At 32.1% G+C, this 14,183-nt stretch overlaps 2 protein-coding genes across 2 annotated transcripts; one reads left to right on the forward strand and one right to left on the reverse strand.

Annotated features, from left to right (window-relative positions):
- Positions 1 to 411: 411 nt before the first annotated feature.
- On the reverse strand, positions 412 to 3,344 carry LOC111287077 (adagio protein 3-like). Its single transcript, XM_022877290.2, has 2 exons — positions 3,008 to 3,344; positions 412 to 2,272 (listed from the first exon to the last, which is right to left on the reverse strand). The coding sequence occupies exons 1-2, from the start codon at positions 3,298 to 3,300 to the stop codon at positions 652 to 654; spliced, it is 1,914 nt and encodes a 637-aa protein (XP_022733025.2). The 5' UTR covers positions 3,301 to 3,344; the 3' UTR covers positions 412 to 651.
- Positions 3,345 to 7,575: 4,231 nt separating this feature from the next.
- Positions 7,576 to 13,193, forward strand: LOC111287750 (two-component response regulator ORR21-like). Its single transcript, XM_022878431.2, has 6 exons — positions 7,576 to 8,158; positions 8,668 to 8,820; positions 8,905 to 9,300; positions 9,464 to 9,540; positions 11,090 to 12,271; positions 12,761 to 13,193. Exons 1-5 carry the CDS (start codon positions 7,963 to 7,965, stop codon positions 12,269 to 12,271), a joined length of 2,004 nt encoding a protein of 667 aa, XP_022734166.2. The 5' UTR covers positions 7,576 to 7,962; the 3' UTR covers positions 12,761 to 13,193.
- The last annotated feature ends 990 nt before the right edge of the window (positions 13,194 to 14,183 follow it).

Consider the following 14,183-nt stretch of genomic DNA (forward strand, 5'->3'; position numbering starts at 1 on the left):
ACCATTGCTCCGCCTTTGCTTCAATACACTTCGTAGAAAGATTTCACCAGCGCTTCCTTGCCTCACAGATTTTGAGATATTGCAAAGAAAGGTGATTCACCAAGATGATCTGAACCATAATGCACCATATTCATTCATTCCCTAGTTCAAAACCATTTTATTTGCCAGAAAAAACAGGTCAAAATTCATTCCTCCAAAAATAAAAGTAAAAACATACTCCCAACACTTGTATCATCGGTCAGTAGAATGCTCGACTTGATAGAATGCTTAACTCGGTAGAATGCTCGAATTTTAATTTTAATGATAAAAATAAACCTGACAACCTCAAATAATAATAATAATAATAATAATAATAATAAATACTCGCACCACTATCACACCCAAGCAATAGGCATTTTGACATGAAAGATGTACGACGTCAAAGAGAGTTATAACACTTTTTAAGTAATGGGATCACAATCTGAATATACACTCACGCTTACGTTTACATTGTACAATCAGAACAGACACGATGAAGATGCATTTATACAGTGACACAACCTGATCAAAAAATCAATGCACCAAGCCGAACATGTCAAAAATAGAAATAGTGTGGAAGAAATGACCTCAGATAGTGATTGTAAAGAAACAAAATTCTTCCACGGTTGTATTCTAATGGCGATGAGTAAGTTCTAAATCATAGTCTGAGTCCTGCCTGCTAGCTAAGCACAACTCATGCAACTCGTTGAGTATCCACTCCTCACCTGTATGTCCGCCCAATACCAGGACCCTAGTCCCTCCAACCACACAGGTACTATGACCCCAAGCAAATTTTGGCGGTTGCCCGGGAACATTGAGAGTCCTCCATGGTGGTTTCTCCTCCGAAGGATCCAGAAGGAAGAGCTGAGAAGGAGAATGCAAACCAGCAATGGAACCACCAAATATAATTATTCTCCCACAAGGCATGCTTACAGCAACATGATCAAGTCTAGGAGGAGGTACCACGGCATTTTGGCTACTGATGCTATTGAAGGCACTGCATTTCCACTGTGGTTCTTCATCCTCTAAATCAATCGTGTAGGCTTCACCCGATCGCAGTTGCAAGTTCCCGCTCTTTGCAAGCCCACCAAACATAAGAATTTTAGTGCGACCATAAACAGAAAGTGAATGGCCCAACCTAGAAGGAGGTGTCCATGATGTTGGTATCTCTGTCCACATTGGCTTGTCTGTAGTGAGATCCAAAAGATATGTGTCACTGAGAAGCACCCCAGCATCTGTGCACCCACCAGACACAACCAACTTAGAACCATCTATCGTGCAAGAGCTATGCCAAGATCTAGGGAGAGGGGGAGTTCCACCAGAAACTTCTTTCCAAGTAGGCTGTTTGGCATCCAAGTCAAGAACAAAGACATCATTGAGTAATCCTTGCCTTCCACATCCTCCAAAGACCACCAACCATGAACCATTCAGGCATGAGAGAGTATGGCCCCAGCGCCCTGGGGGGGATGATTCCACACTCACCCGCTGCCACTCTGGATTTGCAGCATCAAGATTGAGGACAAATGTATCATCCATTGGCTGCATGTTGACTCCCTCGCCTCCGAAAAGCACAAGACGATTCCCTGCTGCACATGCACTAAAATTGCAACGTGAAGGCTCCACTGCTCCTCCGACAGTCAGTTTCCTCCAACAAACTGCCTCAAGAGTGGTCAGTTCTCTGGCAAGACGTCCCCACCCCAACTTCTTAGTCATCATTTCTAATGTACCAGTGACTTCTCTTCCCCAGGCATTTTGACATACCATCTTCCTCACATGCTCATTCTTTGTTAATTGGCGTATCCTTCTGCAGACAGACCCAATGGATGCGACATCCCTTGGTGTCAACCGTGATAAAATGTTATGAGCCAAGACTTCATCAGAGAGTTGGAGTATCCCACATATTTCTTGATGTTGACTGAATGGTGCATTTCCACTCATTTGAGAGTATTTAGCTGACTGATCCCACTGCTGATTACAAGTCCCTTTAAAAACTGGATATGATACACGATTCAGATCTAGTTTTGCTTCAGAAAACACTTGAATACCAATAACGTGTGTGACTACTCCATCATCATCACATATAGGTGCAAGTTTCAACCTGTTCACCAATGGAGTGCCATCCTTCCTGAAATTCAGAAGCTCACCTTGAAATTCATTACCTTCCTCAAGACATCTTCGAATCTCAGAAACAACAAAAGGATCTACCAAAGGGTGCCGTCTTTGAGCACGTGGGTCTCTATACTGTAAGAACCGACTAAAAAAAATCCCAAAAAGGGTCAATCAAGATCCTTTCAAGCAGGAGTACATTAAAACATGAAAACACATCACAACTAAGGAACCATAAATAAAGGTGTATTGCTTTAGGGCCTTATTGACATATGAAAACTTAAAAGCAGAGACACATAAAGATAATCTCAAAGTCCCAAAAGCAACTTCCATTACAAAATTGTGTATACCAGACAAGAATGTTAAAGTGGTGATATCCCACATCTAATAAATATCTAACTTTTTATAATTTTATATTCAAGTTATGCCCCTTCACTTATTGCCAATTGGATTTAGGTTTGATTCTTAATATGGTATCAAAGTCAGAATTTACTTCTATTACCTTTTCCAAATTTAAGTGAAGCCCTCCTATTTTAGGTTGGATGCATAACAAAATAAGATACCCGTAACATGGAAATAAATTAACCTCAAATGAAGTAAATGTTCATCAATTTTCTATTTATTTCCTTCATGCCATCAAATGAATATCATTACTCTATTCAATAAACAGTAACTACTTATTTTGATCAAATTTCGTTATTGAAATTTGAGTAACAAACTACTATAAATAATCAAATTTCTCTTTCAATTACTCCAAAAAAAATTGTAAATTCTATCTTTAAACCTAAAAAATATATATATTAACTTGAAATTCCGTCTTTTTTTCTGCGTCAAGAATCAAACAGTATTTAAACAAAAAAGAAAAGAAACTAAAAAATCTTACCAGTTCCGGCCAAGGACTTCGTCGGCGCGGTAACCGGTGAAAACCTCGAAGACTTTGTTGACATAAATGATGGGGAAATCGGGCTCAAGAGCATCGGAAACAACGAAAGAAGTAGGAGTTGTAGGGTAAAACAACAGCCCTGGCTTTGAAGCAAGCTCGCTCTCTTCTGCTTCTTCGTCATAGGCTTCGTCGTTTTCTTCCTCTTCTTCCATTTCTCGTCGTTTGTCTTCTTCATCTTTTGAAAATCGCCGCCGCTTTCCACTGCTTTGCATCACTTCTTCTCCTTTAGACATTTTTTTCTTCTTTTTTGATTTCGAGTGTGGGCTTTTCTTTCCCTTCTTAATGTTTTTTTTTTAGGAGATATTTATGGGTTGAATTTTTCTAAACCCAAAATGCCCTTCTTTACCTACCATATTTGCAAATTTGCCTCTAATTACCGCCCCTAATCATTTGTTAATGTATTTAGTAAGTTGTGAATTCCTAATTACTTCAGAATTTGAATTAGTTATTTTTAATATTATAAATAATATTTTTAAAAAATTAAATACTCATTTAATTCATGTATTGTGTCATTTGTATTAATTTAATATCTAAAAAAATTAAACAATGTTAATCTATTTATTTGCGTGACATACCTGACCAATAATAGAACGTTGGTTGTTATCAAATTTTGATCACATTAACATAAAAAAAAAAATTTTTTTAAAAAATTTATAAAAATTTTTTGAAAGAAAAAATCAAAACATTCAAAAATAAAAAGTTAAAATCTCAAATTTTTTATTTTTAAAAATAATTTTACAACTTTAAAATTTTTTTAAAAATTAAAAAAATATATTTTTAAATTTTTTAAAAATTAAAAATTTGAATTTTTTATAAAAGGAAAATTACCAGTTTAAAAAATCTGGATTTTTTTAAAAAATTAAAAATCTCAAATTTTTTTATAAAAATTGTAATAATCATTTTTAAAATTCAAAATTTTATATAGATTTAAAAAAAAGAGAGTAAAAATTTTCAATAAAAAAAATAAAAGACCGTTTTATATTTTATGTTCTTTTCTTTTTTTTTCTTTTCCAAACCAAACAAGACTTTTTCATTTGTACGTTAATGATTGACCCATGATTTCTAGCAAAAAAAAATGATTACGAAGGAAAGCTTAAATTAATTTTAAATCCAAAATGGCAATTAAGCATTTTGGTAATTAAACAAAAATGGAGTGGCAACGGTAAGGGTGTGGGTCACGGCGTTGTAGTGGCTGAAGACCGAAGTAAAATCCAAGAAAGAAAATATCTGAACCCAATCTACCACGTCATCTATGTGCGAGGAAGATATTTATTTTAGCGTCAGGGTGTGGCGGGAATGGAATCCATCTTACCGACGATCCCTTCCCCTAAATGGTCCCTTAAACAATTGGCCATCTCACTTTTACGCTATGGTCCACCAAATTTGATGTGCTGAAATCACGTGAACAAAAATGAACGGCAAATTCTTTACCTCACCAAAAAAAAAAAAAAATCTTAATCAAAGCAATTCAAAATTTTGACCCAAAATTTAAAATATTTTAAATACAAAAAAAATATAAAAATTTTCATCCACTATCAATAAAATTTTTAATAACATAAAGTTTAATTCAAATAATTCATTTGAAGTGATTTCTAATAAAATTAGGATTTGATTTAATATTTATAATTTTTTTAAATTTTCTTTAAATTTTGATTTTTTATATAAAAATAAAAATTTTAAATCTATGTAATTTCTATTCATGCTTAAATCTACACCTACTCATGAATCGACGGTTTCATGCGAATTTGAAAATTTATTCAAAATTTTAAAAAATTTAAACATGAATATTAAATTTATTAAATAAATTTTGATAAATAAATAAAATTCAATCAAAAAATTAGATTAGATTTGAGTTTTATCATTTAAAGTTTGAATCCAACTTAAAAATTAAAAACATATTTTTTATCATAATAACACAAAGCTTATTTTTTTAATTATAATGGATAATGTTCATTTACTTTATTATTTATAATATGATAAAACTTATTTTTTTATATAAATAATGATTTAATTTAAAAATATATTTAATAAAATTAAATTAGACCAAATATCAAATACCTTATAAATTTAATTAAAATTAATTAAATTAATACTTAAAAAAAGAAAACTCTTTTCTTTAATTTTAAATATCAATGCATTGCATGAGTTTAAACTTTATTTTTACATATAAAAACAAGCTTTGACAAAAAATAAAATCCAAAAAATCAAATTAAACAAGACTTACATTTGTTTAAAATATTAAAATATCATGCTAGGTCTAACTCTTCACATATCACAATTTTAGAAAACAATTTGATTTAAATTTTATTTGACATGAGTTAAATTTAAATTTATATTAATTTTATTATGTTATAATTTAATTAATTAAATTATTTAATAATATAATATTTAATTATAATTATAACTTTGCTTGTAATAGTAATTTCAAAATCCCACGTCACAATTTTAGACAACAAATGGGTTAGATTAATTGAACCACAAAAGAAGTAAAGATCACATAATGAACAGCATGACTGAAAATGTTTTCTTTGTTTCAAAGTGATTGTACATCATCCTGAAACCTGAAAAACCTGAGCAGTTGCCTAGCGTCACAACCTACTGAGACAACCTCTCCAATGTTAATTCTGACCAAGATCGATTTTCCTTAAAGTAAACCAAGGTGCACAAGTTTTAAGTGCTTTCTGACAACCTTAAGAACTACAACCAGCTTCTTCATGTATCTCACTCTTTTCCTTGCACAATAGTAAGTGTGCAAAGCTCTTTGATTGCTCAGTTTAAAAGCTTTAATGTTGGAGATAACTAGTGTCAGATTCAATATTTTTTTGATATCCACTGATAATTTAAATAAAAAATTATCAAAATATTTATTAATTTTATTAATAAAAATTTAAAATATAAAAAAAAATTTTATTTTTAATTTTTAAAGATATTTATAAATACTCTATCTTCTTTTTAGTATCCGCTACGGATGGTTAAATTATCCGTGTTTGAAGAGTTTAGGGAGAATGGATAGGATAAAAATAAATTTAATAATTTAAAATATATTATAGTGATATAATATAAATATAATAAAAAAATAAAATACGAAGATTATATAATTTAAAATTTTAATAATAATTATATATAAAATTTATAAAATAAAAAATATATATATTAAAATTTTTTTATAAAAATTATGATATATAATTTTTATATAAAATATAATATAAATATATAAATTTTAATATTTTATAAGATATAAATATATAAATTATCAAATTTAAATTAAAAAAATGTGGCTCCGTTTTCTTACGTTGATAGAGTGACCGAGATATATTGAAAACTAGAGTCCTTAGCTTTGCATGATTTAAAAATAATGTGACACTATTGTAGCTCTAGCATTCAACTTTGCGTTCTGATTTATCAAACTTTTGAATTTTATTTAAAAAAAATCAATTGACATAAAACATTCAATATTATTAAATTAATTTAATGATGCTGAAACTAATTTCAAAATCGAAAAACTCCATTTGTAACTTAAAAAACAAAATTTTTTTTGAAGTGTACCAAAAAAAAAATCAGTATTTCAAGTAGTACAAAATTTCTCATTAATTATGGCCTCTCATGGTACAATATCAAGCCTTCAACCTCACTTCATCTTATTTTAGGCCTCACCAACCGACCACCAAAAGCCATGACCCAAGAAGAGACATGAGAAGCTGATAAATTAATACATGTCACCCTAACTCAAGATCCAAGAAATATGTAACTTGCAGATAATTTAATTACGGAAAATGTTAATAATGCCTACCAGACCAGTCAGCGAGCGAAACCGAAGAATTGCGGACCGCGAAAACTAGCGAGCCACTGTGCCTGAGTATGACTACCCTTGCCTGTCAGCGTCCCACCACCTTTCGCTTCAAACCCACCCATTTGTATTTTTATTTATTTATTTATTATCCGGCCCGCCCCAAAAATAAATTAATTAAAAAAAAGAAGAGGGACAACTTTTTTCTAATTTTCGCATTATCTTTTTACCGTATCTGTATCTGTTCAACGATAATATTATTCGTTCAAATTTTGAAAAAAATTTAATACAAAATTAAAATTTATTAAATAAATTTAAATATAAATTTTAGATTTATATAAATTTTAAATCAAATCTTAAATAAAATATTTAAAATCTAATTTATTCCTAATTCATATATATATAAAGTTTTTATTTATATATATAAATATGTGAATTATATATAAATTATATATAAAAATTAATATATATTAAAAATAAAATTATATATAAAAATATATATTTATATATATATATTATTTTTTATTTATATATAAAAATATAATATAATTATATATTATATAAATTAAATTTAATGAGTAAATTTAAGATTTATTTTCTAAATTTAGATTGAGTTTAAAAAAATTTTAAAATTTAAAATTTTGAATAAATCAAATCTAAATAAAAATATAAATAATTAAATCAAATATAAATACAATCCAAATTCGATCGGATCCGACCCAGAACAACTCTGCCCCCACCACTTTTCTTATTTCTCTTTTTTTTTTTTTAATTTCTCTCCTCTGTATAAACAATTTTCAACTCTCTTCCGATCAGCAAAAACGGAAAAATTGAACGTCAAAGAAAATAGAAACTTCCTAATTTATCCTTGTTTTATTCTCTCCTTGATCCGATCCCGGTTCAGACCTTTCAAAATTTTCTAATTTCTTTAAATTTCACCCTCCATTTCTAGGTTTTCTATTTCTCTCTCTCTGTTCCAAGTGTTTCTTGTAATGGTGAATTTCGTTGTTTTGTTTTATTGATTTGGAGTTATAAAGAGAGAGAAATACTGTGAATTCTAGGGTTTTTTTAAATGTGTGAGTGAGTTGTGTTTTTGGCTCTGGCTGCCATGCAGAGAGTGGTGCAGTCGAGTGTGAGCGCGAGCGCCGCTGTCACCAGCAGCTACGGCGTCTCGTCGTCGTGCAAAGGAGTGGAGGCTGTGATCTCCGATAATTTCCCGGTTGGTTTGAGGGTTCTAGTCGTGGACGATGACATTACTTGCTTAAGAATTCTCGAGCAGATGCTTCGCCGCTGCCTCTATATCGGTGATTAATTTTGCATCCCCCCCCCCTTTTTTTTTGCATTTTCTATGTTTATTTTCATATATATTTGCATGCAATTTCTGCTTATGAAACTTTCATTTCGAATTAAAATTAAATTCGGGTATATTTTCGTGGTTGGTAGTGTTTAAGCAAACGGGGAAAAACAAAATAACAATTGATTAAAAAATGATCAAATCACTAGAGTACAACGCAAATTTCAACATAATTGTTTCCTCTAAAAGAGAAAGCACGCATTTTCTCATCTAACAAAGATTACATTTTGAAGTGTTGAACTCTTTAAAAATGTCGCCTATGTATTTGCTTTAGTATCCAAACACACTTAATTTTTCTTGCTCTTTGTATGTCTTAGATTCCTTGCTATCAAACAACCAAAAAGAGTCATAATTAATATCATGGATTCATCTTAATTTTGTTATCTGTGGGCAGTGTGAAATGTTGTGATGTTTGTCCAAATTTTCTTTTTTTAAAAAATAAAATTTCATTTTTTGCAGTTACTATTTGCTCCCAAGCCAAAGTTGCCCTGAACCTTTTACGCGAGAGAAAAGGGTGTTTCGATGTGGTACTGAGTGATGTTTATATGCCCGATATGGATGGTTATAAACTCCTTGAACATGTTGGGCTTGAGATGGATCTTCCAGTAATTAGTAAGTATTCTTTTGTTTTTGGATGAAGATTTCTTTAAATAAGTATTTTGCTTCTGTTTATTAACATGATGAATCCTGTTGCAGTGATGTCGGCTGATGGGAGAACAAGTGCTGTTATGAAGGGAATTAGACATGGGGCTTGTGATTATTTGATTAAGCCCATAAGGGAGGAAGAACTGAAGAATATATGGCAGCATGTTGTTAGGAAGAAATGGAATGAAAATAAAGAACTAGAACATTCAGGAAGCTTAGATGATAATGATCGGCGTAAACGAGTAAATGATGATGCTGATTATGCTTCTTCTGTCAAGGATGGGACAGATGTATCATTGAAACCTCAGAAAAAGAGGAATGCCAAAGAAGAGGATGACGGTGAAATTGAAAATGATGATCCATCCACATCAAAGAAACCGCGTGTTGTTTGGTCTGTGGAACTGCATCAACAATTTGTCACTGCTGTAAACCAGCTAGGGATTGACAGTACGATCCCTAATGATCTATTCCTTTTAGTTATTTTTCTTAAGATTTTGAATGGGTATGGAGGATGGCATTTTGTATTCATAGCAATCTCCATAATAGAATTGTTATTAGTAATTGCTTCTTTGTATTATTGCTAACTAAAGAATTGTGGCTTCCATTTCAGAGGCTGTTCCCAAGAGAATTCTTGAGCTAATGAATGTACCTGGTTTAACTAGAGAAAATGTTGCAAGCCATTTGCAGGTTTGGTTCTTCATCATGTGTATTTGAACTACATTTTCTTTTTCATCTACTAGGTAATTTGGACTGATCATAAATATTTTGAGCATTTTGAGATTGGCTCTCAGCACTTTGTTAGAGTGACTATTTAAAAGCAGCTGATTGTTGTTTTGCTTGCATAATTCCAATTCATTTTGGACTTCTAGATTTTGGCTTACAACAAAGCTTTGATAGTTTTGTTGTTGATATGTCATTTCCTTTTTTATTATTTTGAAATGTTGCCTTATAGATTCTTTTATTTTCTAGTTCTTTTTTAGCAAGTGAGAAGATATTTCCTATTTCTTCTTTTTAGTTTTTCTCTTTTTTCTGATTTGTTAGAGTTTAACCTGCCTGCCCATTAGTAATTGTAATAAGTAAACTGAGTATAATGGGCTTTGGTTTTTCTTGAATTACTTAGCTAACAAAGTCATGAGAGTTCTGGATTCAAACAATTGTCTTAAACCTAATAACCATACTCAGATTTTAATTTACATCTACCCTGAATCCATTTTTTCTCCCTTCCATAAAGATGGAAGTTTTATAAATTTTCTGATTTCCAATATTTTATTTGTTGTCCTGATATCTGTGTAGGCCAATTTTGATGTAAGGCTATTGGCATATGAGTCATAATCAAATATTTTTAACATAATCTCAATTTGATTTCTAAGCTTGTTAATTTCAGGTGATTGTCTAGATTTTGTTGTGATAATAGCTTCAAAAGGTTTAACGATCTTAGGCACCATGCTACATGATGTGTTGTGTATTGTTTGACATCTGGTGAAGTTATGAAATTATCTTCTTAAGAGGGTTAGCCTATTCAAGTTAGATGCGTCTGATTGAAAGTAGATCTCATAATTGAGCCTTTTTTTTTAAACAATCACAATGGTAAATAAGGCTTGTATTGTTGTTTATTTTTGTAATTCTTTTGCAAGTCACAATTGGTTTTAAGTTGGATTATGATTTGGGGCTTTGCTTTGAGAACTGGACCATCTGCCAGCTGCTTTATGCTGAAGTCAGCGACTCAGCATTGAATGTAGCTTGTTCAGGCACAGCATTACATGTTGTGTTGTTGTTTGACATCTGGTGAATTTATGAAATTATATCCTTTTGAGGATTAGTTGATTCATGTTTCATCTGATTGGAAATGGATCTCTTAATTGAGTTTTGAGTATAAATTTTAAAAAAAAATTATAATGGTCGATAATACTCATAGCATTGCTCTCTTTTTAAACTTCGTTTGTCTAATCAAATTATATCCTTTTGAGGATTAGTTGATTCATGTTTCATCTGATTGGAAATGGATTTCTTAATTGAGTTTTGAGTATAAATTTTTAAAAAAAATTATAATGCTCGATAATACTCATAGCATTGCTCTTTTTTTAAACTTCGTTTGTCTAATCAAATTTGGATTAATGATTGTGATATTAAAAGTATATAAACTTCAAAGTATCTTTTTCCTGTAGATATATTTAGCTACCTGAGCCTTTTAAAATCTGTATTTTAACATGCAAGTTACCATGATCTCTATGTGCAGAAATTCAGACTATACTTGAAGAGAATAAGTGGCGTGGCTCAACAAGGTGTAATTTCTAATCCACTTTGTGGGCTGGTAGAACCAAGTGTTAAAATTGGTTCACTTGGAAGATTTGACATCCAAGCATTGGCTGCTTCTGGACAAATTCCTCCACATACTTTAGCAGCCCTCCATGCTGAGCTCTTAGGTCGACCAACTGGTAATTTAGTTACGGTGATGGACCAGCCTGCTATTCTTCAAGCATCACTCCAAGGGCCCAAGTGCATTCCAGTTGAGCATGGTGTGGCATTTGGTCAACCTTTAGTAAAATGCCAATCCAGCATTGCCAAACACCTCCCACAATCCCTTGTATCTGTTGAAGATGTTCCTTCAGGATTTGGAGCATGGCCCTCTAATAACATTGGTACAGTGGGTTCCAGTTGCAGTCTTGGAGGGTTAAGTTCTCAGAATGGTAACACGCTGATTGATTTGTTGCAGCAACAGCAACGACTTCAGAAACCACAGCAGCAGCAATCTGCTATCCCTGAGCCCAGCTGTTCAATTACTGTGCAGCCATCTTGCCTTGTTGCACCCTCTAAATTAGCTGCTAGTTTTCAGGCAGGAAATAGTCCTGTTTCTTTAAACCATAATGGCAGCTTGAGTAGGACTGCTGTTACTGATTATATCCTTCTTTCACCTCAATCACATAATTCTTCGTTGAATATTGGGCAAGTTGCTGATGCGGATCTCCAAAATAGAGGCATTCTTAGTGGGTTCATCCCCTCTGCTCCTGTTTCTCCATCTGTCTCATCTTGCTCTGTAAATGATGACACTTGTACTAGTCGGCAAGTTCAAATCTCAAGCTTGACATGTAAAGCATCCAGGCATTTGCCAGGATTTGTCCATAACACATGTGACGTCCAGAGTCCCTATGGTTCTGCTAAGTCTGGAGAAGTGCTTGATCAAGCACTTTTTAATAATCTTGAATATATTAATAAAGGGGCTTGCCTTCCAATGCGGTTTTCTGTTGATGAATTTCAGTCGCCAATGAGCTGCTCTACCCATGGAAAAGTCTTTAGTGAGAACATTGTTACCAGAGTGAAGCAGGAGCCAAATATGGAATTTGTGGATAATGCAAAAGCAGGCATACCAATTCTACAACAATTTCCTCCTAATGATCTTATGAGTGTTTTCACAGAATAGGTAATTTAGTTTGGTCTTTTATGAATTTGATTTGCTTAAAAACATTCATAAGTTTAGTTGGCCTTTAGTTGCTTTTACATGGCATTTCTTTCTCTGAAACTAATTTGCCACTTGATTCATTCTCAAATGATAATTTATCATTTATTCTGTTTTGACTTCTTCTGGAGACCAACAGTGTTTCTTTGCATTTGAAAGCTAGGAATCAGCATTTGACTAGTTATGCTTATGCAAACTAATTTGATTTCTGTTTGCATCAGATTAGTGACTTTGATGATGTATAATTTATTGAAAAACTCTGGAAAATAGATGGTCATCTTGTCTGTCTTGAATCAATTTACTAGGAAGTTTATCAAAAAAGACATAACATACTTCAGGCTAGATCTGCTGTTATTTGAGGAAATACTTATGGCATGCACATAGACAATATTTTCAATGTTCATTAATAATTGATTTTTTACTGAATCCAATTCTGATGCTCTTGTACAACAGGCTTGCATTGAATGGTGAGAATACCTGTCTTAGTTCTCCATGTCGGTAGAGATTGTTTTGCAGAATCAGTTGTTCAGAAAGGTTCAGGTTGAAGTCTTAATTTTAGTATCGACCTTATTCCTAGTATCTACACCAGACTCTGGTGCGCTGTGAAGTCACTAGGTATATGCAATTCAAAAGAGCAGGAATTTGATCCTACTATCTTTTGTACATTTAGGATGATGGTATAGGTTGTACTTGCGTCTAGCCTCGAATGATTATCTCCCTAATTAGTCTTTAGGAAAAATAAGTAGTGTCGGTCTGATAGCTTAGAATTATGTCCAATATGATAGCATCTTGCAAACACAATTGTGCAGTATTTGGGTTTAGTGATGTTAGAATTCTCATTTATTTATTACTCAAATGAGTCAATGTGTATGTTTGCCTTGTTTTATTTTCTTCCCTTCTCTCTCTCTCTCTCTGTCTCACACACACACACACACACACAAGCTGACTTGTTCGAAGAGATGGACATATATAATTCCTGGATAGACATAGTTAGATGCGTCTTTACTGCACAGATCTACATGTGTTTTTTTTTCTCAATAAAGCATAGAATGATATTTATATATGGTTTGAGGGTATCATAAATTTGAGGTTTCTAGTCTTTTCTTTAGGGCATTTTGCAAGAGCTCTAATAATAACTTTATGTATATTCTAAACTGTGATTTCTATTTTGTAAGAGCTCTAAAAAGCAAAGAATTTGGGTATTTTCCCTTCTTCAACATTTCACTTGATAGTTTTTATAGTTTGTTCACGCACTCTATTATCGTCAATGTTTCGGAATCAACTAATTAAGTGCATTGTTTTCATCAATATTGTTGCTGGTCGGCTTCAATTGGGCCTAATGGTACCAATTTCTGTTGACGGCAAGCACAGCTGAATGCGTTACCTGTTGGCTATGGCTCGACAAATTATGCGGGCACCTTGCTGCCATCTTCAAAGGCCATTCACAAGCATCAACGACGAAGTTTGCCTGATCATGTGAACTCATTCATGAGCAGTAATGTCTGGTCGATGGTGGATTTCATTCACACAAATTTATTAGTACCTGAGGCATCATATACGATTCTTAAAGGCCAAAAAAAGGCTAAACGGTCTGAATTAGAAAGTAGACCCTTGGAGAATTACGCGTCAAGAAATTAATTAAGCTAATTTGGCAGCCTAATAATAAAATTGATATAATTATTCGAATGAATAATTATTAATATTTAAATTTACTTAGAAATTTAAAAACTCTATTATAGATTTCATAATAATTTTTATAATGGATAAATTTTATATAATATATTAATATATTTAATATTATCAAATTTTTTTTTATAGTTGGCTCTATGTCTTGATCAGATTCAATAATTGAATTAAATCAACTCATTAAAACAAA

This window comes from Durio zibethinus, chromosome 4 (assembly GCF_047325235.1).
Source record: "Durio zibethinus cultivar Kanyao isolate XHJ-2024 chromosome 4, ASM4732523v1, whole genome shotgun sequence".
Lineage (NCBI taxonomy): Eukaryota > Viridiplantae > Streptophyta > Magnoliopsida > Malvales > Malvaceae > Durio > Durio zibethinus.